The sequence below is a fragment of the Corythoichthys intestinalis genome, chromosome 2, assembly GCF_030265065.1.
Source record: "Corythoichthys intestinalis isolate RoL2023-P3 chromosome 2, ASM3026506v1, whole genome shotgun sequence".
Classification (NCBI taxonomy): domain Eukaryota; kingdom Metazoa; phylum Chordata; class Actinopteri; order Syngnathiformes; family Syngnathidae; genus Corythoichthys; species Corythoichthys intestinalis.
The window spans coordinates 73584678-73609614 of NC_080396.1; the positions used below are offsets into that span (position 1 = coordinate 73584678).

A 24937-nucleotide genomic window follows, 5' to 3' on the forward strand; every position below is an offset into this window, starting at 1 on the left:
AGTTTATTATACTGTCAAAATCTCATACCAGCATGAGGCTATTTACAAGTCACATCTTTGCCACATTTTGGGGCATTCCCAGTGTCACTTCCTGTTCAGTAACCTAAATTACAGGAAATGACCCATAAGTGCCCCTAAAATCAATAGGAAGTGACACAGAAAGGGCTCAAAATCAACAGGAAGTGAATGAAAATTAACAAGAAATCACCCGAAATGCCTCCAAATTAACTCATTGGCTGCAATTGATGGCACTAGACATCTAATTCATTGATTGAGAGTGGGTGAATGAACATGGGTCATTTGACTCACTTCCTATTCATTTGAGCATTTACGAGTCAATTCCTGTTGATTTTGGGCCATTTTTAAGTTACTTCCTGTTCGTCAGCTATTGATTATTTAGGTAATCGATTAATCTATCATTTAGTTAGTTTGAATATTCAAGTAATCGGATCACGAACATTGAATGTGTTGCAGAATAAAGTTTAGGAGATGTAAAACAAAAATTATTGCAAGCATAAGCACTTGTTTCTTTATTTTGGCTTGCCAAAATTGCGCTTTCAAAAGAGCATCAAAAGCGAATACAAAATACCGTACATGAGTGTTTTTTGTTCTTACATTTCACAAGAGCAATAAATGCATTTAAAATAAGCTAAATAAATACCTTACTTAGCTTAGCCTCAAAAAGTAAAAGAAAATAAATAAGGATCCTAGTATAACAAAAGAACAATTGGGTAACATGCATAGACAAAATCTATTAGCTTAAATGCTATAAAGTGCTAACACTTTTTATTTTTACAGTGCTCTTAACAAATTGTTCGAACACATATTCCCACCCAAAAAATTCTTAATAATATTAGCTCAAACAAAAACTTACCTTATGTTGACCTTACCAGGGAGCAAATAAATTGAGCCATGTTAGAGCAGTTATGTCAATTTAACTGTTGCCACTAGGGGGCATTGGATCCACCCAAATCAATAAATCTAAATGAAAACACTTTCAAAACAAACCATTACAATGTCATTTTAATCGAATCCTCGAAGCAGCAAAATTTAATTTGAATCTTTTTTTAAATCAAATTACTCGAGTTACTCAACTAGTCGTTGCAGCACTATTTTAGAGCATTTACAAGTCACTTCCTGTTCATTTTGGATAATTCCCGGCTCACTTCCTGTTTAGTAACCTAAAATAACAGGAAATGACCCGTAAATGCCCAGAAATCAACAGGAAGCGAGCAAAAATAAAAAATAAATCATCTGAAAAGCCCCAAAATTAACTCATTGGCTGCCATTGACAGCACTAGATTTCCATTTGATTTTGACTGGGAGTGGGTAAATTAATGGGTTATTCCCTGTTCATTTTATGACATCTACAAGTCATTTCCTGTTCATTTTAGGACATTTGCAAGTCACTTTCTGTTGATTTTGAGTCACTTGTTATTCCGATTGGGGCATTCCCAAGTCACTTCCTGTTCAGTAACCCAAAATAACATGTTATGTGTTTTTAGACATTAATCAACTTGAGATTGTATTGTAAATAAAATAAAATATTAGACAGGTCAAGCTGTTGATGAAAAGTCATCATAGCATTCTTCTATTTTATGCTAGTCTTAGTAAATGTACTTGATAACCGGAATGCATGGCTTTAATGTGAATCACCGATATGCGTTTACTGCCGTCAAAGGCAGACAATCAGTTAATAGCAGGGGTGAAGGTGGGCCAGAACGGTCAGGAACGCAGTTCCGGTATAAGATACAGGGCCAGAACGCAGTTCCGGTATAAGATTCAGGGCCGGAATGCTGTTCCGGTACACGGTGCTTTGATTCCGAAAATATGACGGCAACTGTCAAAACGCTATGTAAAAAAAAATTAATTAATCAATTAATTTTAAAAATGCTAAGCTGCAACACAAACATTTCATCGCCAAGAAGAAAACAATCTACCAACGTCAGATTTATATACACATGTGTTAACAACAAGCATAATAAAGTGCTTGTGTAGTGTAATCCGTTTCCACCAATATTTGTTATTTATTTTATTCCATGAACGGCATGGAGGTTTCCCCAGCTGCTGCAGTTTTCTGAGTCTGAAAATGATGAGTCATGTCAATGTGCAATTACACGCAGCAAAGCAAAACGCCTGGACTCATTTATCCGTTCAATTGGCTGTCATACTGACATGCGATCAGCAAAGATAGTTAGCTCTGATTGGTTCAAATGTGCATGTTTTCTGGAACAGCAAAAAAAAAAAAAAAAAGGTTGAATTGATGCGACAAAAAAGGGCAATGCAACATAAAATGGATCAAATCTATAAGAGTAACAAAAGACATGAGGCTTACTTATCATATTTAGTTTTATTTGCTCTGATTGGGAGGTTCAGAACATCTCAGCTGTCAATAAGCCCTTTGGACTTAAATTTGTTCATTTATGTTAGGCTATTTATTCATTTCGTTATGATTTTAAAAAGTCAATGTTTGCGCGATCTTCAAAATATATTCCATTTCACTCTGCATTATATGTCATTTGTACTTACTTTGAATGTATGTTGCTCATATCTTTATCTCTCCAAATAAAAATTTGGAGCTGGAGGTTGGGGTTATTGCCGTTTTTGTTTAAAAAAAAAAAAAAAAAAATAGAATTTTGAATGAACATCAGTTTTTGTATGTGTTTTAGAAATAACTGTGTTAAAACAAAGAGGTTTGATCCCCCTCCCCCCAAGAAAAGAAAAAATATAAATAAACAAAATTTCTGGCTCCGTGGCAACCTTCGCATCGGGGAGTTCCGTCAAGAAATTCTAGCCACTTTCACCCCTGGTTAATAGGAATAAAAAGTTGAAGTAAATGGAATAATCTAATGCTGTCTTCACGTGCTCTGTGAAAGATGAGTTTTAATACTCTCTCGGGTATCAAATAAGGCCACCTTCATGTGGTGTCATATTTATGGTATAAAAGAAAAAAATTACAAAAATAAAAACACTTGTACAGTCCAAAAATGCACGTGATCGCCCCCTCAAGTGATATTTTGGGAAATGGGATCTTATTATGATAGAGTTTTTGAGATAGGATGACCTTTTAGTTTTGAAATGGCGGCGCATAAACAAGTTGTCAATGGTAAGAAACCATAAGGTTTTTAAGAAGATTTTTATCAATTTGTTTTTAACGCCAGAATGATAATGTAAGGTACACATTTATAAAACAATTTTAAATCTAAAGCGTTTGCTGAAATGCCACGTTATAAGTAAAAACTTCCTCTGTTCTTGTTGTAATAGAGGAATTAAAAGGTGTAAAACAGTTTTACCCCACAACAAAACAAAATGAAGTCCGTGTCTGCTGTTTTATTTTTTGCTACGACAACAATAGCACATGAACAGGACGTACTCATAATATATGGCACTGGTACTCATCAATACCAATTAGCAAGTAGTGAGCATCATCTTTCCTAGAGCACCTGAAGGCAGCTTTAATTCGCAGTTCTCCAGCAGAAAATGGGACTTGAGGGGGGCGTTCACTCGCAATTTTCCACTCGACAAGTGGCATTTAAAGCATAATGACGACAGTTTGACTACATTTAAGAAATACTTCTTATTAAAATGTTTTTTTTTTTAAATCCAGTGTAGCGAGATCAGGTGACGAAAACAAGTCAAACCTTGTCACCAAAATGGCTAAAAATAGACTCAGCTAGTTTAGCAAGTCCCCCTTTTCGACATACAAGTGTCCAAAAAATTGTCTCTCTGGGAGAATATTATAACCTGAAATAAATAACTATTCACGTGACTTTGGTAAAGTTAAATTATGCAGTAAAGGCAGAAAAAGTTTACATTTGAAGCGAGCTGTGGTGACGAGGTAGTTGTAAACAACAATTAATTACAGCAGGTGATGAAATGGAGATTCCAGCGTCCTAGCCAAAATAACTTAAAATAAAAACTGACGGTCAAGTAACAGAGCAATGTCCAAAATAAAGTTGACTTCCTGGAATAATAGTGTGACCTGGAACGAAAATACTTACCCAGTAAAATGAGTCTTCAAGTTCTTTCTCTTATGTCAAATGAATGACGCACTTCAGCCGGTGTTCAAATGTGACAGCTTCAACCGAACCTAAGCGCGCTTGCAAGGAATTTATTGAACCAGGTAAAGCTGCAGGCTTACTTACCGACCAGTTACGGGCAGTTACCAAAACGGAAAACTTTTTTTTAACATTTTGCAATTTAAGCAGAGATATAAAGACTTGTCAATGGAATTGCCTCGAAGTTGAAATTCCCGCTTTTTTCCTCGGCGAGTGACTTCGAGAAACGAAGCAATGCGACTTGTGTGGAACTTTTTTATTATTATTATCATAATTTTATTTTACTTTGTATAGGATGTTTATACTTTATTTGATTAGCTTGTTGTGAAATGAAAAGACAAATATTATTTAAAACAACGATTTTGCCTGGTGCCGTCAGGACAATGTTTGGCTAGTAGCCCTGTTTTTCTTTCATGCAGATTCGTCACATACTCGTGAAAAGAGAAACTCGTCAAACACATTAACTCTTTTTTTTTTTTTAATGATGATACGAATGAAAGTAAAAAATTAAGATATTTGTAGTGTTTCTTAAACCCATGAACGGAATAATTTAAAAGTAAACACATTTAATCCCTTTCATGTACAAATTATGATTACAAAACAGGGGTCCTAAATGTGCAGCCCGCGGGACAATATTGTGCGGCCCGTATTTGACATCCACTTGTTATCTTAGTGTTGGCCGCATGTATTTTGCCATGAGCAAAAAGAATAAAATAAATAAATAAATAATTTTAAATAAATTATATTAATCATTTGTCGGATCAATTTTGGGAAAAAAAGTTAAAAATTAAAATTGATTTTAAAATGCAAATGAAAAAGCCACAAGTAATAAAAAAATACATCTAAATCATATAACATTAAAAACAAAAATTCAAATTTAACGCAACACTTGGTAACTTGTCAGTTCTGGTCGATTTTAGCGACGCCGGTAGACAAAAGTGGTAGTGTTCTGCCTTAAGAAAGACTGCGTTTCCCATGAAGACCAGCGCACACCCGGGTCGCCTGCAGATGGCTTAAATAACATTTTTGTTTCCAGCGGCTGTGTGAAGGATGAAAAGTAATAAGGTCATGAATCCAGTTCTGGCCAAACAATACTATATGACAGTTAGCAACCACGTGGCTGAGTGTGGCTAACCCCCCACTCCACTCGAACTCGTCAACGATGACGAGTTTGGTTGGGGGGGGGCGTCACGCCAGAGAGTGAAAGCCTGGCCAATGTTTATTCTTGAGTATCCTTTTATCCTGGTAGATGGTAGTCGCGCAAAACCGTTAGCATCGTCTTCCGTCTTTAATGAATGGCGAAAGTGACATATGCCGTAAAGCAGTCAGCACATTCGTAGTTTTTTTTTTTTTTTTTACGTGGCAGGTTTTTCGTATGAAGAAGAAATGCTACTATTACTCCTCTACTTTGGGCTACACTAGTCGCTAAATTTTTCCTCTTTATTCTACATATTAGATGTCATGTTTTTGTTTTTTTTGTTTTTTTGCCAGCGACGCCAACAGTGGCACTACTAGTTTCACCAATGAGACATCGCAACAATAATCACATGACGCCATTATACCAATGAGACTCAAGCTTGCCGTTCTATCATCATGCCTGCCTGTTCAATCACATGGTGTCTTTAAAGAACCGTAAAAAATTAAGTATTTGACATAGCTGTCAACATGACTGAAAGTGCATATTTTAATCTCCCTCCCAGTTTTTATTTGGCACTGATTGACCACGGAAAACTGGAGATATGATCTTTTAGTTTCATAATTGGAAATATGTCACTCATGCTCTTTGGACAAATGATGCTTCATTTCTGTTGATTTTTTTTCTTTCGCCGGAATTCAATGATTGTTTTTTTTATTTTTTGGGGGCTTGATGTGGTTATATAACAGGCTATAATACAGTATAATATTAACAGTTCATATAGATAACTTTGTGCTGAGAAAAAAAACCTACCCTTGTTTGAAAAATAAAATCAAGCATTTTAAGCAGTTACTCACAATGTTACTCATTAATTGAGTACCGTAATTTTCAGACTATTAGTCGCAACTTTTTTCCCTCATTTTGAATCCTGCGGCTTATAGTCCAGAGCATCTTATTTGTCCGTCAAAATTATGACGTGACACTGTCATTGCATTAATGAATGCTTATGACAGATAAGTTGATTTTTTTTTTTTTTTTTTTTATCACAGACAAACGTTTTAGGTTGTTTTATTTACCTGAGATGTTTCGGTGTGTATGACAGATGTCATCAACTGTCATCTGGCAAATTATGTCACTTACTCCATTTATGTCCAGCTCAGATCTTTTACATCCATTCAAAAGTGAAATAATTTGCTGGATGACATCAAATGACATCCGTCATAAGCATTCATTAATGCTCATTGCAGTGTCATGTCATAATTATGATAGTCTTATGACAGTCTTATGGCGCCACTGTCAATTTAAGTGTTACCAAATACCATAACTAACAATTAATGAAACAACTAGAACAGTAACTGAAGAAATAATTAGCACAGAACATGAATTTTGATTGTAATTTACATCTTTAGCACTGCAACGCATGTTGGATGACAACAGGTGGCAGCAGAGGTTGACTGTCTCCCCCAAGGGAGTAGAGATGGCCAAATGAAGCTTTGAGAAATTTTGCAACCAATTGGTTCAAAGCGTCATTGTTGTTCATTTGACAGTCTTATGATACCGCTGTCAAATGAGGTTTTACCAATTAATTTTTTTTTGGGTGTAAATATCCCATAATACAGTGAGGACAGCTGCAGTTTATAGTCCAGTGCGGTTTATCTATAAACAAGGGCCGTTTTCATGTTAAATTTGGTGGGTGGCAGCTTATGGTCAGGTGCGCCTTATAGTCCGAAAATTACGGTATTCTTTTCACCAAATACTTTTTTTACTTGTATGGAGTACATTTATTGGATGACTACTTTTACTTGAGTAATATTATTTTGAAGTAACACTACTCTTACTTGAGTCAAATTTTTGGCTACTTAATTTACCCACATCTGATGATAACCATTGAATAAATGTCTCATGGACTGCACCATAAGTGGACAAGAGAGCTCCCATAGACATTGCGCCACACTTTCCCGTAGGGGGCAAGCCCAGGCAGAACATTGAATTGGCTTTCACTGTGATAAACTCAAACACACGCTGCGTTCTAACGCTGGATTTACTGTAGGTGGAAACAGGACAAAGGTTTTACTGTATACGAGCAGGCAGGAGTCAAGAGTGATTTGGTCGAGGATTCAAGGTAATTATTATATTAAATAGCACCATGAATGCACTTTGAACCTGTGTGAAAAAAATCAGTGGATAAAATTTGTGTAACTTTAGCTTGAAATGTTTACTTAAAATGAAGATAACTTCCTGTTTTTTGCTTTTAACGAAGAATTTAGACTGTTTTACGTTCATATCTATAGAAATTCCCCTATCTAAGCATTTATTTACAAGAATTTCAACTTAAGGTGTTTGTTTTGTGACGGCCGCCATGTTGGATTACATAATGCTGTAACTTTTGCTTGAAATATTCACGTAAAATGAACGATAAATGTCCGTTTTTTGCTTTTAACCAAGAATCTAGACAGTTTTACGTTTATATCAAAAGAAATTACGCGGTTTGAGCATTTATTTACAAGAATTTTTAACTTAAAAAGCTCTTTGTTTTGTGACGGCCGCCATGTTGGATTTTGTATCTCTACACATTGACATTTTTGTTGCTATTTTTGGCAAAAACTTGTGTGATATGTTAAATCTTGATTCAGCTCAAGCTGTGTGCAGACGCACCCTTCCAAGCTCCCACGATCAACTTATCTCAGCCAATAAGCGCTCAGGGCCAGCAAGCTCGACTCCCAGTATGGCTCCAAAGAATTTGAGATCTGGAGACTTGGATGAAATAAAATCCTCCATACAGAAATTGGAGGTCTCCTTGACTGGCTTGATTCAAAGCCAGTATCAAGAAAATCAAAGGAGAAATCAAGAACTCGTCAGAGAGCTCCAGTTAATGCCATGCACAGCCCATCCCTCCTCCCGCCGCCCAGCAAAGGAGCCATCGTCCCCCCCCCGGGACCCAGGGTGGTCCCCCGGGCCACCCGCGCGCCCATCAACCGGCCTTCAGGGATGGCAGGAGGGGACGCATCACCAACCCCATGCCTACACCCACCCCCGCCCGCCCACCCGGGCCACGAGCCACAGCCACAGCCCCCCAACCGGCACGGCACGCCACGGGACCCCCAGCGGCCCACCAAGCCCCAGGCAAGGCAGGGTCCCCCGCCGGTGCAGGCGACACCCCGCTGATACACCAGCGCCCAGCCAACAACCCGCGACTGAGCGCAGGGCGGATGCCCAGCCAGAGAAGAGAGGGGAAGGCGGAGGCAGGAGAACGCCCAGGAACTGCCACGGGGCGATGCAAGATCGGAGACCCGACCCCCCAACCCACTCCCGCGGCCGGCAGCCGAGGCAGAGGGGAGGCCACACCCCGGGAGCCACGCCATATAGAAAAAGTGTGGGACCCACCTACCACCCTATTACTGTGGCTGCCAGGTTCCCGACTGGCAGCCATCACCCAGCACCGTGATGGGGGTGTGAGGGGAGGGTAGTGCAATGTATGCATTAAAATAGGAGAGCTTGGCTTGGGACAGTGGGACCGCAGCATGGAGTTTCTGCCCAGTCGTCCGTCCCACCGCCCTTTGCCGGAGCTCTCCTGTGGAGTATGATGTGTGTGGTGCATTTAAAAAAGGTGCAGGGATGGCGGGGCCTGTGGTGAGGAGGTGGAGGTGAGTCGGGCTGGGACTGTAAAGCCCCTTCCCAACTCTCCCCGGAGAAATGTATGAGCATGTAAGTGCCAGGGTGAAAAATATTTACAGTGCCGAAGTGAGAAGTGCGTGAGTTAAGAGGCAGGCTCCCGCGGGCGTGGCCCCGTCCACCAGAACCACCGGCCCCAGGGCGGAAGAAGCGTCAGGGCCCCGATCAATCCCCGCCCCAGACCACCCACGGCGCCGCCGCAACAGCCCACCCCCCTCCCACCCACCGAGCACCCACCCCGCACCCCGAGCAGGCGCCACACCAAGCGCCGGCGACCAGGGGGCGTCCACCCCACCGGCAAGGGACAGCAAGCCTCACCCTAGGCCCGCGGGCCCCAAGAGGCCCCGCCAACGACCCCGCCGGCTGGGGGGCAGCGGCGGCCGCCGCGGCCCAGGGAGGCAGACAGGGCCGGAAACAGACCAAGGGGAGGGAAGCGCACCCCCCACAACCCACCCCCGGGCCAAGAAGGGCGCGCGGTATGGCACCAGAGGGCACCTCCCCGGTACAGGGAGACGCGGCTCCGGCCGGGCGGACCTGGGAGGGAACCATGGCTGCCGCATACACCCCCCGGCCCCCACCCCAACTCCACCCCACCCCGGCCGGCCGGGGAAGGGCCGCGGCCCCGGACCGGCACCCGCGCGGCCCCCCCACCCGCCCACGACACCAGCGCGCGCCCGACGGGACCCCCCGCACAGCCAGACGCAACCAGACAAGCCCCGGCCGAAAATCCCAGGGGCCAAGACCGGCGGCGGGACGGCCCAGGGCAGGACGCCAACAAACTCCACCTGTAAAGCTGACTGAAGAAGAGGTTTATCAAACACCATTAGATGTATGCCAAGGACCAGTGAAGTGTATTATTTACGCATAGTTCCTTAATTGTTCCAAGTCTGATAAGTAATATATAGGGTGTTCCAAAAAAAGTTGCATATGTTCCCCAGTAGCTGGAAACCAAATTGTCTATGAGTATCCTTGTAAAATAAGCCCATTGACCAACTAAACTGTGAAGGAAGAAAAAATATTTATTACATGCTGTTGGGAGAGTATAAAACAGTTCGGATTTAAACATGTCCAGTTTCCAGCTGAAGAAGGATGCATACAACTTCCCTGGACATTTATGTATACATTTTTATTATTTTTGTGGCATTCCTTCGCAGGTGAGAGAGAATCCTTATTCTATGTTCATCATTCTTGCGACCGTTTCCCACTGTTGTTCGTATTTGTCCATTTTATTTGTCTGTTTGGCAGATATTTTCTCTAATGTTATATATTCAATGATAAGATTTAGCCATTGGTTAATGCTAATGTTTTGTTTGTTTTTCCAATTCAACAATATTGTTTTTTTGGCTATCGTTAGACTTGCTAGTAGTGGACGGGTTTGATGGATAGAGATATTCACTGTATTCAGATCGCCAAGCAGACAAAGAGTTGGAGACAATGGAATCCTGCAGTTCAATAGGAAAGAGTTTCTTCGTTACCTGTGCCCAGAAATCTTGTATTGGTTTACATTGCCAAAGAGCATGAAAGTATGTATCTGAAGTATCTTCGTTGCAGCTTGTACATTTATCGGATTGGGAGAACCCCATTTTGTGCATTTTAGATTGAGTAATATGCCATCTGTGCAGTATTTTGAACTGTATAAGCTGAAGGTTCTTATTCTTTGTCATTATAAATGTATTTTTACAGATGTTGGACCAATAGTTATTATCTAATGTTACCGAAAGTTCGTTATTCCATTTTTCGATTGGTAGGCAAGTAGAGTTGTTACATGAAAGGGCTTTATATACTTTTGAAAGTATTTTTTTTTGTTGAGGATGTATATTTATTATTTTATTTACGAAAGGTGGTGGGTCTAACGTACCCGTTAGTGATGGAAATTTGCTTCTGATTGCTGCCCTGATTTTATTGTATTGGAGGAAATTGAGCCCTTTGATCTGGAAATCTTGTAATATTTTTTCATATGACATGAATGTATTATCTTTAAACAAATGCTGTAACTGGTTTATTCCCGTATCATTCCATGTGCTGAAATAAATAGGAATTTTATTAACTCCAAAGTCTGGGTTGTGCCAGATTGGTGAGAATTTACACAGGGCTTGTTGTGATTGCGTAATTTCCATACCTCTCCACCAGGCTTTCAAGGTACATGCTATCATTGGGTTTTTGAAGCAGCTATGGTGCTTAATACTAGAACTAATAAAGGGGAGGTTTGCTATGGTGCTTAATACTAGAACTAATAAAGGGGAGGTTTGCCAATTGTATTTGGTTGCAGTCTGTTTGCTCTAATTCTAGCCATGACTGTTGTTCAGTGTTAAGATATAACCACCTAATAAGATATTGTATTTGATTTGCTATATAATAGTTTTGGAAATTAGGGGCCTCTAGACCCTCCTCTGGTTTATTTCTTTGCAATTTGGCAAGGCTAATTCTGTTTTTCTTGTTTTTAAAGTAGAATTTTGTGACGGCTGAGTCTAGGTCTTGAAACCATTTTTGAGTGGGTTTAAAGGGGATCATTGAGAACAAATAGTTTATTTGTGGTAATACTTTCATTTTGACTGTTGCTATCCGGCCCAAAAGTGAGATGGGTAGATTATTCCAGTGTGTCAAATCTTCACATATTTTTGCTAGGAGGGGTGTATGGTTTAGTTTAGTTAATTCTGTAAGTTCTGGTGAAATGTTGATTCCAAGATACTTTATATTCCCTATTGGAATATTGTGATTTTGATTTGCAGGATTCCATGAGTTTGTTGATAAGGGCATTATAATTGATTTTGACCAATTTATAGCATAATCTGATATTTGTGAAAATGTCTTTATTAGTTCAAAAGCCTCATGTAGGGAGGATTCTGGTTTTTCTAGATATAAAAGTATATCGTCTGCGTATAAGTTAATTTTGTGTTCCGATGTGTGCGAGCAGATCCCTTTGATATTAGCGTTTTGTCTTATTGCAATTGCTAATGGTTCAATAAATAGAGCGAATAATAGGGGTGAGAGTGGACAGCCTTGTCGAGTTCCCCTTTGAAGGCAGAAACTTTGTGAAATGACCCCGTTTGTGTTTACAGTGGCTTTTGGGGCGTTGTAGAATATTTTTATCCAGCGGATAAATGGCTCACCGAAGCCAAATTTTTCCAAAACTTTGAAGAGAAAAAACCAGTTGACTTTGTCAAATGCTTTTTCTGCGTCCAAAGAGAGGATAATTGTTTTCTGTTTATAATTCTGTGCAATATTAATAAGATTTAACAAGCGTCTTATATTGTTTGTAGAGTTACGTCCTTTAATAAAGCCGGTCTGGTCTTTATGAATTATAGTGGGGAGAGTTTGTTCTAATCTAGTAGCTAAAGCCTTTGCAATAATTTTAATATCTGTATTCATTAAGGATATTGGTCTATAGTTTGCTGGTTGGGTTAGGTCTTTCCCTTCTTTTGGCAGTAGTTTGATTACTGCAGTGTTCATATTGTCTCTAATTTGACCCTTGGCACTGATTTATTGAACCATTCTATAGAAAAGTGGTGCCAGCATATTCCAAAAGTGTTTAAAATATGATGTCGAGAACCCGTCGGGCCCCGGTGCGCGACCTATTGGCATGTCCTTTACGGCATTCCATAATTCAGCGAGGGTAAGTGGGGTATCTAGCAATTGTTGGCTTTCTAAAGTTATTTGGGGGATGTCAAGATTATTAACGATAGGTCAATGTCTTCATTATGATCGTTTGTCCCCGAGTATAAGTTTTTGTAGTAGCTATAGAAAGTTTCGTTAATTTTTTCTGGTGATTGTGTTATTATGCCGGCTGAATCTTGTATTGTTGTAATTAATGTTTTTTCTTTGTTACGTTCGAGTTGGTTTGCTAAATATTTCCCGGATTTGTTATTATGCTCAAAATTGGTATATCGTAGTTGTTGTAACAGAAACTGAGTTTTTTTAGACAGAATACTATTGAGCCGTTCTTTGGCGCTGAAAAGTTCTTTTGTGGTATTGTCTGTGGGATTATTGGCGAATTCCTCCGTCAGTTGTTTGATTTTCATTTCTAATTCGTTTTCCAACTTCTGTTCTTGTTTTTTTTAATATGATGAATATGAGATAATCTTGCCTCGAATTACGCATTTTCCTGTTTCCCAAAGCAATGACGGTGAGATGTTTGGGGAATCGTTAAGTTCCATAAAGTCTTTCCATTCTTTCTTAACGAATGTATCAAATGCTGGGTCATCTAATAAGGAGTCATTACAGCGCCAGGTTGCGTGGGGTATCGTGCGGGAGTCAATTTTAAGGGCTAAAGAAATTGGTGCAAGTGTGGAAGTCTGGGGAACTGCAAACTCTAACTATTCTTCAAAAAAGAGCAATACGTGTTATTCATAAGAAAGGATATGTGGACCAGACGCATTCACTTTTTTTTTTATTCAAAGATTTTTAAATCCGCTGATTTGGTTGATTACCGAACAGTACAAATTATGTTCAAGGCAAAAAATAATAAATTGCCTGGTAATATTCAACAATTGTTTAATTTAGAAGACGCGCATTATAATCTAAGAAGGATATTTAATTTTAAAAGGATTAAGAACAGAACAACAATGAGAGGTTTCAGCATATCAGTTTGTGGCGTAAGGCTATGGAATGCTCTGAATGTACAGTTAAAAGAATGTCAAAATATTTAACAATTCAAGAGAATGTTTAAACAGTCAAAATTCAGTGTTACATATGTGAACCTGTGCAATGATGGTTTTGAAGTTTGTATTTATCTTTTTGTTTTTATTTACATACTGATTATTTTGTTATATTGATATGCATGTACAGTTTTGAATTATCTGGAGGTACGTCTTATGTATAAAATTAATTGTATCTTGAATGTGAAGGGGTGGGGACCTTATAAGCTATGCTTCTTCTCACTCCTTTTCAGATGTTTTTGTTATTTCAATTAATAATTTTTGTGTGGAATTTTTTGTCTTAACGCCTGAAATCAATCAATCAAACCGATAACACTTTATTTGACAGTGGCATCATAAGACTCTCATGATAAGACCAAATGTACCACAGTCTTAAAGCTTCTTCATTGCTTTAAGAAGCTTCATTTGGCCATCACTGCTCCCTTGGGGCAGACAGCCAACCTCTGCTGCCACCTGTTGTCATCCAACATGCCTCCTAGCAAGCATTGCAGTGCTACAGATGTAAAAAACAATCAAAATTCATGTTCTGCACTAATTATTTCTTCATTTATTCTTCCAGTTGTTTCATTAGTTGCTAGTTATGGTATTTAGTAACACTTTTTTGTTTGAGAGTGGCGCCATAACACTGTCATAAAACCATCATATTTATGACATGACACTACCGTGAGCATTATTGAATCCTTATGGCAGGTGTCATTTTGTGTCATCCACTTTTGAATGGATGTAAAAGATCCGAGCTGGACATAAATGGAGTTAACGACATAATTTTCTGGATTACACTGACATGTGTCATGAGCATTCATTAATGCCCATGATAGTGTCATGCCATAATTATTACGGTCTTATGGCAGTGTTATCATGCCGCTGTCAAATAAAATGTTGCCTATTAACGCAAATAAATCAACAATTAAACAGTACTAGACTATAAGCCACAGGATTCAAAATGAGGGGAAAAAGTAGCGTCTTATAGTCCGAAAATGACGGTACTTATATAAAAAAATGAATTAATCGTGGTTTTATTATGGAACGACTTTGAATTTTTTATGCTGGTGCTCATGGAGACTCATAGGCTATGTTCATACTACAGGTCTTAATGCACGAATCCGATTTTTTCGTGTTTTTCCGACTCGAGTGAGGCATTAACTTGACGGTCTGAACGTGACAAGTCGCATAGAACGGGACCATTTCAAATCCGATCTGGGTCACTTTCGTATGTGGTCTAAATCCGATCTGGGCCACATTTTTACAGACTGTCGCGGCGGTCTGTACTGTCCAGTCCCGCAAATCGGATTTAATGCAGCAATTACGTCATCAAATAGCGAGAGAGTCATTACCGTAGCGATGCACCTGTGCGTTATTAGCGCCTAGCTTGCAGTGAACACGGCTTTTGAGGAAGAGCTGAGCTTGACAACAGTCATAAAATATAAAAATGGGTTGAGGATAAGCCTGAGGATGCTCAGTTTTCTCTCTGTTCCAAGTGAGCAATATTTCAACATTGCCTCCACGGCCGAGAGTCGGGACAAACTGCCCGTATGTGTGTGTGACGTGCACGGACAGTGCGTGCATGCTATCGATCCATATAAACTTTGAATATTTGCCTAAACGGGGATTATTTATGTCTGTTATTTGTGTCCACCTTTTGAAAAGCAAAATATGATATCCTTGGAATGACGGATGACATCTGTCATTTGTTTTGATGGTTCTGTGCATGCGGGTCTTCTTGCTTAGCGGGTGTCGGACTGCGAATTAGTGCGCATGCGTAATACTTGAACGGTCTCAATGGATAAAGGCAGTCTGAACGGGCACGCCAAAAAAACGGATATGACAAAAAATCGGATTCGTGCATTAAGACCTGTAGTATGAACGTAGCCATATATGCCTAAGGGAGGTGCCTGTTTTGGTTTTAGGTCGCTAGCGGCTTTGATTTTTTATTTTGGGTTTATATTATTTTATCTTTATTATTATTATTTTATATACGGTATTTCAATATTTCTTAAAATCGCCCCCTACGGATCGTCCCCGAACCCTGTGTCCCGTCAAGTGATAATGAAGTCTATGGATGTCCACTGTAGTGACCACTGTCCCTGAAAGGGTTCATTTAAACAAAATTTTTAAAATATATACAATTGTTATTCAATTACTTTAATTAAAATATTCTTTTAACCAAGAAAAGACATTCACATGAGAAAGTTTATTTCAGTTCAGGCAAAGTACAAATACACCAGGAATATGCAATAATATAAACAAGTATGACATAAAGTATAAAAATGTAAACATTTTGAAATAACAGTGCCATTGACGATGATAGATGTCCAATCATGTAGCTCTTTAAAACCGAAGGAACTGAATGAAACTCTTGTCAGTAGTAGGTGTCCACTCCATTTGAAGTGGAAGGGCACTTCAAATGGATTGGATATCTATCGCCCGGTGATAGTCACTTTTAGTTGATTTCGGGGCATTTCCGGGTCACCTCATATTAATTTTGAGGCATTTTGGATTACTTTTTGATGCATTTCACTTCCTATTTATTCTGGGTTACGTACTGTGACAATCGGCGCTAGCCCCCCTCCATTTAAATCAATTGGATGGCTAGTGTCGTAAGTTGCAACCGATGGGCCCAGCCAGAGTTAGTTGGCAGGTGATTTGGATTGTATATCAGTGCGGGTTTGAAAACTACCAAAAACAAAATGGCACCACGACTACTCTGGGACAAAAGTATCCCCTCGCTGCGACTCCGGCACTAAACTCGGTTGCACCGACTGGTCTTTGGTGGCACAGTTTCCGATTTGGTCTTTTAGCCGGGACAACTGTCGGGAATGCTCGGAGAGGGTCCCGTTGAATCGCTGGAGAAACCCGTGGGATTGGCGCTCCGCTTCCTCCTTGACTTTTTCAAGATCTTGGGCTAAATAAGCCAGCGCCTCACAGCGATCCTCCACGTGAGCAACGCGCCCGCTGACCTCCGCAACCTCCTTCTGCGTCCCCGCGGCGGCACTCTGGCAGCTTCGGACTTCATCGGAGAGTCGTCTCTTGGCTTCCTGGAGCTCCCCCTTGAGGCGGGTGAGTTTGCGCTCGCCGGCGCCCAGCATGGCAGCTTGATGTCCCGCCAGCTGGACCAGGCCCTTCATCTGCCGGGCCAGACGCGACTCCCTCTCGTGCCACGAGCCGTTGACCAGTCCCAACTGCTGGACCAGTGACCCTAGGGACTCCTCCAGTTCTTGCAGGGTGTGGTTGACCAGGCCGACGTCCCGCTCGAGGGTCGCCAGTTGTTCCCGTTCCTTGTCTCGGCCCTTTTTGTCCATCAATTGACTCGGCGACTCCCGCGGCGTGACGTCGAGGCCGTTCAAGCGCTCTGTGTGCCTTTCAGGCGAATCCGTCGGACTGGAAAGCGATTCCCGCCGAACAACTTTTTGGGAAGAGGAACAGGAAGAAGAACAAAGAATTTCTAAGTCCCCCAGATGTTTTTGCACTCTGTCCACGTCCATCTCCAGTCTCCCTCGCAGGGACTCCAGCTCAGTCTCCAGCGTGGGAACGGCGTGTCCCTCCAGGAGTGCCGGCACGGTGGCATTCCCCAGTTCCTCCAAAGCCGTCAGAAGACGTTCCTCCAGTTCCCTCAGCTTACCATCCATTCTGGCCTCCAGGGAGACGCTGCTCCTCTTGACGGGTTGCCCCGTCAGGTTAAGCTTGCTCTCCACGTACTTCAGCCTTCCCTCGAGCATACCCTCCACGTGGTCTCTATGAGCTCCTAGCGCCACTCTTAGATGTTCCTGAGTCTGATTAAGGCCTGCCACCGACGTCTCCACCGAGTGCATCCTCCGGCTCAGTTTGCCGGCCTCGGCACAGCAGCTTTCCGCGGCGTCCAAACGTCGAATCCGCTCCCGAAGGCTCTTCATCTCAGACCTCAGGTCGCTCGTCCGTTCTTCTAGCGCGTCTTCTATCCGTTCCTGTTCTTCACCGTGCTCCCGCCGACACTGACGGCGTACGTCTTCTGCTCTTTCCTCGCAGCGAGTCTCCGCGCTCTCCACGCGCTTCTCCAAGCCGTCCAAAATGTCCGTCCTGGCCGCATCAAGTTTGGAGTCCAGCAGTTGCTCCGTCTCCCGGCTCGGGATGCTCCCCAGAAGCGTCTCGGCCGGCGGATCGCTCCTTAGCTCTTCTGCCCGGGTGTTCGCTACCGCCGCCCCCGACACTCCGGCACTAGGGTCGCCCCCCGGAATCTCGCCGAAACCGACCGCGGAGGGACCTGAGGCGGGAGCGGAAAGAGGAGCGGCGGAGAGCAGGGCCGACAGCATCCTGTTGGCGTCCTCTCTGAGTGAGGCTCGCAGGCTGCCCTCCAAACCGTCAATTGTCCCCCTCAGGGTCTCCAAACCCTGGTTCAGACGTCGTATGTCTTCTTCCATTCGATATATTCTCTCCTCTGTCTCGCTGCCCAAAGCCATGCCTAAAGAAATGAAGGAATAACCTCATTTATATAGATGACAAATATCATGATACGAAACCCCATGAATTTGTTTCGTATCTTGAGGTACCGCTGTATTTGATATCTACTGTATGTTATGCTCCTTAAAGGGTTTTGGCTCTACCTTCAGTCGCTCCTCCGTCAGTGGGGGGTCTACGTTCCGCTGCCCCCGGATGGCGGTCGCGCTCCTCTTGGCTCTCGGCCGTCTCCGGAAAGGCTAAAAAAGAGGCGTCCGGATAGTCAGAGGAACGCGGAGGTCCAAAGTCTGGCATCGGGAAAGCCTGATGAAAATCTCTGGCGGAAGGTCCTTTGACTCCATTCCAGGGGTGAGTGCTGACGAAAGGCTCGAAGGGCGGACTCTTAAAGGGCGGCATGCTTTTAATGGAATGCGGATAGGAGGCGGGTCCCTCCGCGCAGCCGTAGCCAGAGTAGCCGGGACAACAGCGCCACTCCAACTCTGTCACCGTCTTATGGGCAACCTTATACATGGGTTTGTAGATCAGACGGTACCTGCGGAAAACACAGCTTGTTTGGTTGACATTGACGTCCAATCCATTTCTAGCGCTCCCAGAACTCTCGCTTCAAATGGATCGGACGTCTACTAGGGACAAATGACAGCACGAGAATGGTTGAATCAGAAGTTAGTTAGTTTGTAGGTAAGCTGGTGGAGAATTTTTTAATTTTCTTGAGTATAAAAATCGAAGTGAAGATGCATTTATTGGAATTGTCCTTGGACATTATCAGCAATCAAATTAATTGAAAAATAGACAGTTTGATAGTCGTTGACTTAAAAATGGTCCTGGTTTGTGCTGCAACGATTAACCGATTAACTTGAGTAATTTGATGGGAAAAAGCTTTGAATCAAATTTTGCTGCTTCAAGGATTCGTTTAATTAGAGTGGCGTTGTTATGGTTTGTTTTCAAAATGTTTGCATTTAATTTTATTGATTTGTGTGGATACACTGCCCTCTTGCGGCAATAGTGAATATGTCCCAACTCATTTAACGTGGCTGAATCCAGCTGCTCCCTGTTAAGACCAACATGAGGTTGTTGTTTTTTTTATAATGCTTTTGTAATTTAGCTTAAAGGTATATTTGCAGTTTTTTGTGGGAATACGTGGTTGAACGATTTGTTAATAGCATTGTAAAAAAGAAAAAAAAAGTTAGCATTTTATAGCATTAAAGCTCGCGGACTTTTGCCATACAGGGTGACCCAAAAAAAAGTTTACACTGCCATAATACAACTTAAATGCCATGTTTATTCAGTTTAGAATTAGAATTTAATCACAAATTATACATGATTGTAAAGAACATGTACAGTACACTCTATTTTTCAATGTGTCCTCCCTTAAGTGTCACAACAGCCTCCAGGCGCCTGCGGAACGCTTGACAGGTCTTCTTTATGTAGGATGCTGTCATCTTTTCCCAAGATCTAACAATGAACTGCCAAGGCTGCCACAGAAGTTTGTGGCTTCTTACAGGCACTGTCCTCCACAGTTGCCCATATGCTATAATCCAAGGGATTGAGATCTGGACTCTGGGGTGGCCACATATCACCTTGTCAATCAACTTTTTGGTCCGCACAGATCGGCACTTCCAGACCCAGGTTTTCGTGAGGCTGTTCCAGTCTCTTTCAGCTTCTTTTTAACTTTGTAGACTGCACATCTGGATATTCTCAGATTTGCTGCAATCTCAGTAGGTGTCAGACCGGCACGCAGCAATTCAGGTACAGCTAAAGTTTTCTTCATTTTCAGCAGAAGCACAGGAATTGTAGAGACGAGAGATTACCAGCTGCATTGAGTGACCTTAATGAATCACTTAAGCATGACAACCTATTTAGATATGTTTCAATGGCTTTTAAACAAGCAGTCAACTGAGTGTAAACTTTTTTTTGGGTCACCCTGTACAAGTTAGCTAATTGTTCTTTAGTTATACTTCGATCCTCATTTATTTTTGCAAATGCATTAATTGCTCATGTGAAATGAAAGTGTAATTCTGCATATTTTGAAGAAACACACGGGAATTTTATTTGGTATTCGCATTAAATGCACTTCTGAAAGTGCAATCTTAACAAGCCTTTGTTTTACATCTCCTAAAATTGATTCTGCAACTAATTGAATGTTCTCCATGCCATGACTTGATTATTCGAACTAACCATTTGATAGATTAATCAGTTACTTTAATAATCGACAGCTGCAGCCCTAGACCCAATCCTCCATTTAAAGTGTCTCCGAAGCAAATATTCTCCTATTTATTAAAATGAAGGCATGTATTCTTTATAAAAATAAAAATAAAAAAAAAGAAATACATTTTAGCAATACACAAAAAAATATTTACTAAAATAGTATATAACAATAAATGGAAACACTTGGTAACTTTTCAGTTTTGGTCGATTTTCGTGACGGCGGTGAACAAAAGCGGTAGTGTTTTGCCCTAAGGAAGACTGCGTTTCCCATGAGGACCAACACACAACTGGGTCGCCTGCAGATGGATTAAACAACATTTTTGTTTCCAGTCGCTATGTGAACGATGAAAAGTAATAAGGTCATGACTCCAGTTGTGGCCACACGGTTAGCAACCGTGTGGCTGAGTTTGGCTAACACCCCCAACCCACTCAAACTCACGCAAGCGAGTGTAAGCCGGTCAATGTTTGTTCTGCATATCCCGTCGGCCTGCCTTTTTTTCCCTCCTCAAACAAAACTTTTTGTCTCTTTTGTTGCTCTGCCATCTTTGCAGAATTTGCATGAAATCGTTCGCGTCGACTTCCGTCTTTATAATGAAAGGGGAAGTGACGTATGCCGTAAAGAAGTCAGCACATTTGTGGGTTTATTATGTAGCAGGGTTTCTGCCACCCTCCTCAAAGTTAATTAGTGCTGGTGACAGCGATACAGACCCCCTCAAGATATAAAAGTGGTGTCATTCAACTAGTTGTCAGTCGACATGCAAATGTTATGAAGATTTTTCATAAAGGTTGAAAAACTTTTTGAGGAAAATGTAATTGGAGTAGTTTTACCACACATTACTTTTTACTTTTACTTGAGTAGATTTGTGAAAAAGAAACACTACTCTTACTCCGCTACTTTGGACTACACGAGAGTCATTACATTTTTTTCTCTTTATTCTACATGCCTACAACGGCTGTCTCACTTTTTCACCCATGAGACGTCGCAACAATACCAGCATGACTCCAATATACCAATCAGAAGTAACAATGTTTTTCTCCCCTAGAGGGCGCTAATAATCTTGGGATGGGTGATGTTTTAGGTGTTGTTCTGATCTGAATTTGATGATTTTTGTGGCAATGTTTTAGGTTATAGTACGAGTATAATGATGCCAGTTTATATAGATGAAGTTGTACTGAAAAAGAAATATAACATTTTTTTTTTTTTAATCTGACATTACAAGCAGTTACTCACAGTGTTGCTCATTACTTGAGTATTCTTTTCAATGATTACTTTCTTACTTGTACTTGAGTAAAATTTTGGATGACTACTTTTACTTTTACTTGAGTAATATTATGTAGAAGTAACTAGGGCTACAGCTATCAATTATTTATTAGTCAGTTAATTGATGAACTAGTTAGTTCAAATAATCGAGTAATCGGATAAGGAACATGAAAAATTAAAATACCTGGGCTGAGAATAAAACGGTATAAAAAATAAATAAATAAATGAGGATCTATGTACAACAAAAGAACAATTGGCGAACTTAAAAAGCAGAAGTCCGCTAGTTTAAATACTATAAAATGCTAACTTTTTTTTTTAACAATGCTTTTAACAAATGGTTCAGACACATTCCCACATAAAAACAGCTAAATATACCTATAAACTAAATTACGAATGCATTAAAAAACAGTTAGCTCAAACAAAAACTTTGCTTATGTTGGCCTTAACAGGGAGGAGCTAGATTTTTTAGCCATGTGAAATGAGGCAGACTAGAGGGCAGTGTATCCACCCAAATCAATTAAACTAAAGGCAAACACAATAAACCATTACAACGCCACTTTAATTAAACGAATACTCGAAGCAGCAAATTTTAATTAGAATCTTTTTTTTTTCTAATCGAATTCTCGAGTTAATCGATTAATCGTTGCAGCACTAGAAGTAACACTAGTCTTACTTGAGTAACATTTTTGGCTACTCTATCTACCCATCTCTGATCATTAGACAAGATAACAATACAGTAACAACATTCAATTTTTTCATTAGAAATAATAATTGAACGTATTATTTATCAATAGCACTTTTGCATTTTTTAAAATTGAACACCGACAAAGGAAAAAAACGATATATTTTCAATAAAAATGTTTTAATTCATCAAAATAAAAAATATTGTACCACAAATGATCATTAAATAAAATAAAATATAATGACTGATGTATCCTTCATGATTATTTTTTTTTTACGTGTATTATTTTTGTATTTGTATTAATAAAACCAGTCAATATATTTTATTCATTAGAAAAAATCATAAATAAAATTCATTACAAAACAATAAACAAAACATAATTCAACTATAAATGCATATATAGGGAAAAAACAGTAAGAAATAATAAACAAATACAACAATATATTATTTTTATTTTAAAATGCAAGGCAGAAAAATCGCTACTATGTCAGCATTTAAAAGCAATGCTGTTGCTGTTGAATGAAGGCAAGCGAAGAGTTTTAAAAAAAAGGGAGGACTCACATAAGAGTTGGACATTTTTTATGCCAGGAACACTTGTTGTACTCAGCTTTGACGTAGGGAGCCGCTCCATCTTGCAAAGTGAAGGACAGCGTCTTTTCAATGACGTACGCACAGTGGTTCCTTTCAGAGAGCAAAGCTTCCTAATGAGTCACTTTGCAAAAAAAAAAAAAAAAAAAGAGCCTAAACTTACTTACTGGTGTCTAGCCGTGGCTTTCCCCATCATCATTCCGGATCGGCGCAATGACTTGGCGTCTCCCGGTGACCAACGCAGCATCGTTGCCACCGCCAGCAAAAGACTCGCCGAAAAATTCATGACTGACCCAAACACAAAAAAAAATCAAGTCCCCTGACTGGAAGTTGGCTTGCCACTAAATGGAGCCCCCATTTAAATAGCTCCTCCCTCCTTCTCACAAAGCCTCCCTAATATGACACCAGGGTGCGACTCAAATTAGCCCTCACCTAATATTTGGAAAATATGCCATATTCCTAACCAAAGGTGAAATCACGACACGCCTGAGAGGGGAAATAAAAAGGGAGGAATCAGTGTGGCTCTCCTCCTTCATCATGGATTTTCAAGGGAAATCATTTTCAACATTAATGTTTTGCGTACACTGGCCGGTACAGTAATTGGCCAGCATTAGGTGCCAACCACCATAATAACATTTTTTAACCTTTCCCAGAGGAAAGTCATTTAAAAAGATACTTTTAATATCATTATTATGACATTAGTATGACGTTATTTGATATTGTTCTTGTTAATAAGTACATTTATAAATAGAAAATGCAGTTTCTGGAGAAATTGCGATGGTAGCTTTGCTTTCGCAGGTAAACCCCTTAGGCTCACGCCCTGCTGATTTAAGGTCACTTCCTGTTGATTTGGGGACATTTCAGGGTCACTTTCTGTTATCTCATATCAGGTCACTTCCCATTGATTTGTAGACATTACTTCCTGTTGACGTCAGGTCATTTCCTGTCGATATTTTGATGTACATGGCCGTCAATGGCATCGACTCACACATGCGTCAATGGAATCCAAGTACATCGGTGTCAATAGAATCCACATATATATCAAATCAATGAATGGATGTGCCAGAATTTTCTCCAGCTAAATGTGGAGAGAACAGAAGTGATCATTTTTGGGCGAAAAAAGGAAAGGTCAAAGATAAGGAGGCACCTTAGCACAAGTCACTTACAGCTATAAATCAAGTCAGAAATCTTGGCGTAATTATTGACTCAGACCTAAAATTTGATAGCCATCTGAAGTCCGTCACTAAATCTGGTTATTACCACCTAAAAAATATAGCCAGAATTAAGAGGCTTCTGACTCAACAAGACATGGAAAACATATACATGCATTCATTTTCAGTAGATTGGACTATTGCAACAGTATGTTTACAGGTCTTGGAAAAAATCAGTCAGGAAGCATCGGCTAATACAGAATGCTGCCGCCAGAGTCCTCACAAATACAAAGAAACTGGACCACATTACACCGGTTTTGAATTGGTTACACTGGCTTCCAGTGAGTCAAAGGATAGACTATAAAATACTACTGCTCGTCTACAAAACGCTTAATGGCCTTAGACCATAAATACATGCTTGATTTGTTAGATTCCTATGAAACATCTAGACCCCTAAGGTCGTCTGGAACCGGTCTCCTGAATGTTCCAAGAATAAGAACCAAGCAGGGTGAGGCAGCATTTTGTTATTATATGCCTCACCTCTGGAACAAGTTGCTCAAATGGTTAACTCCTTTAAATCAGGGCTAAAAACGCTCCTGTTTAGAACAGCATATCCATAACTGTCTATATATTTCAAGCTACAGTATTTGCTTTCTATTCCTCTTGTGCTTTATCTCCATTGCTGAATTTAATTATTATTATTATCATTAGTAGCAATAATTATTTTTTTTCTTTCTTTTTTTTTATTATTGTAGTCGTGATTAAATGTGATTTTTCTGTATAATTTTAGTTCCTCTTTCGATTGTCTTTGTTTTTACGTTCTATTGATTTATTGTGATTTTTATGATCTTCATGTGATGTAAAGCACTTTGAATTGCCTTGTGTTGAATTGTGCTATATAAATAAATTTGCCTTGCCTTGCCATATATGGCTGTCAATAGCAACGACGTACATGGCAGTCAAAGGCATGGACATACATGGCCGTCAATGGCATGGACGTACATTCGTGTCAATGGCATGAAGGTACATGGCTGTCAATGGAATCCAAGTACATTGGCATCAATAGAATCGAAATACAGTACATGGCTGTCAATGGCAT

General features: G+C 40.4%; 3 protein-coding genes across 5 annotated transcripts in view; 1 reads left to right on the top strand and 2 right to left on the bottom strand.

Annotated features, from left to right (window-relative positions):
- The window catches only part of LOC130904458 (double-strand-break repair protein rad21 homolog A-like), a 42673-nt gene extending 38317 nt beyond the window's left edge, over nt 1-4356 (bottom strand). The window contains exon 1 of one of the 3 annotated variants that reach the window (XM_057817224.1): nt 4002-4356. The gene's annotated coding sequence lies outside the window, so the exon portion shown is untranslated. The remainder of the gene's footprint in view (nt 1-4001) is intronic. The other 2 variants (XM_057817217.1, XM_057817232.1) reach the window with 2 other exon arrangements.
- LOC130904506 (sterile alpha motif domain-containing protein 10-like) overlaps nt 4074-24937 on the top strand; it is a 37421-nt gene continuing 16557 nt past the window's right edge. The window contains exon 1 of the mRNA XM_057817299.1: nt 4074-4123. The gene's annotated coding sequence lies outside the window, so the exon portion shown is untranslated. The remainder of the gene's footprint in view (nt 4124-24937) is intronic.
- emilin3a (elastin microfibril interfacer 3a) lies at nt 16220-22973 on the bottom strand. The gene is made up of 4 exons (XM_057817289.1): nt 22855-22973; nt 22661-22780; nt 18098-18483; nt 16220-17955 (listed from the first exon to the last, which is right to left on the bottom strand). The coding sequence occupies exons 1-4, from the start codon at nt 22971-22973 to the stop codon at nt 16220-16222; spliced, it is 2361 nt and encodes a 786-aa protein (XP_057673272.1).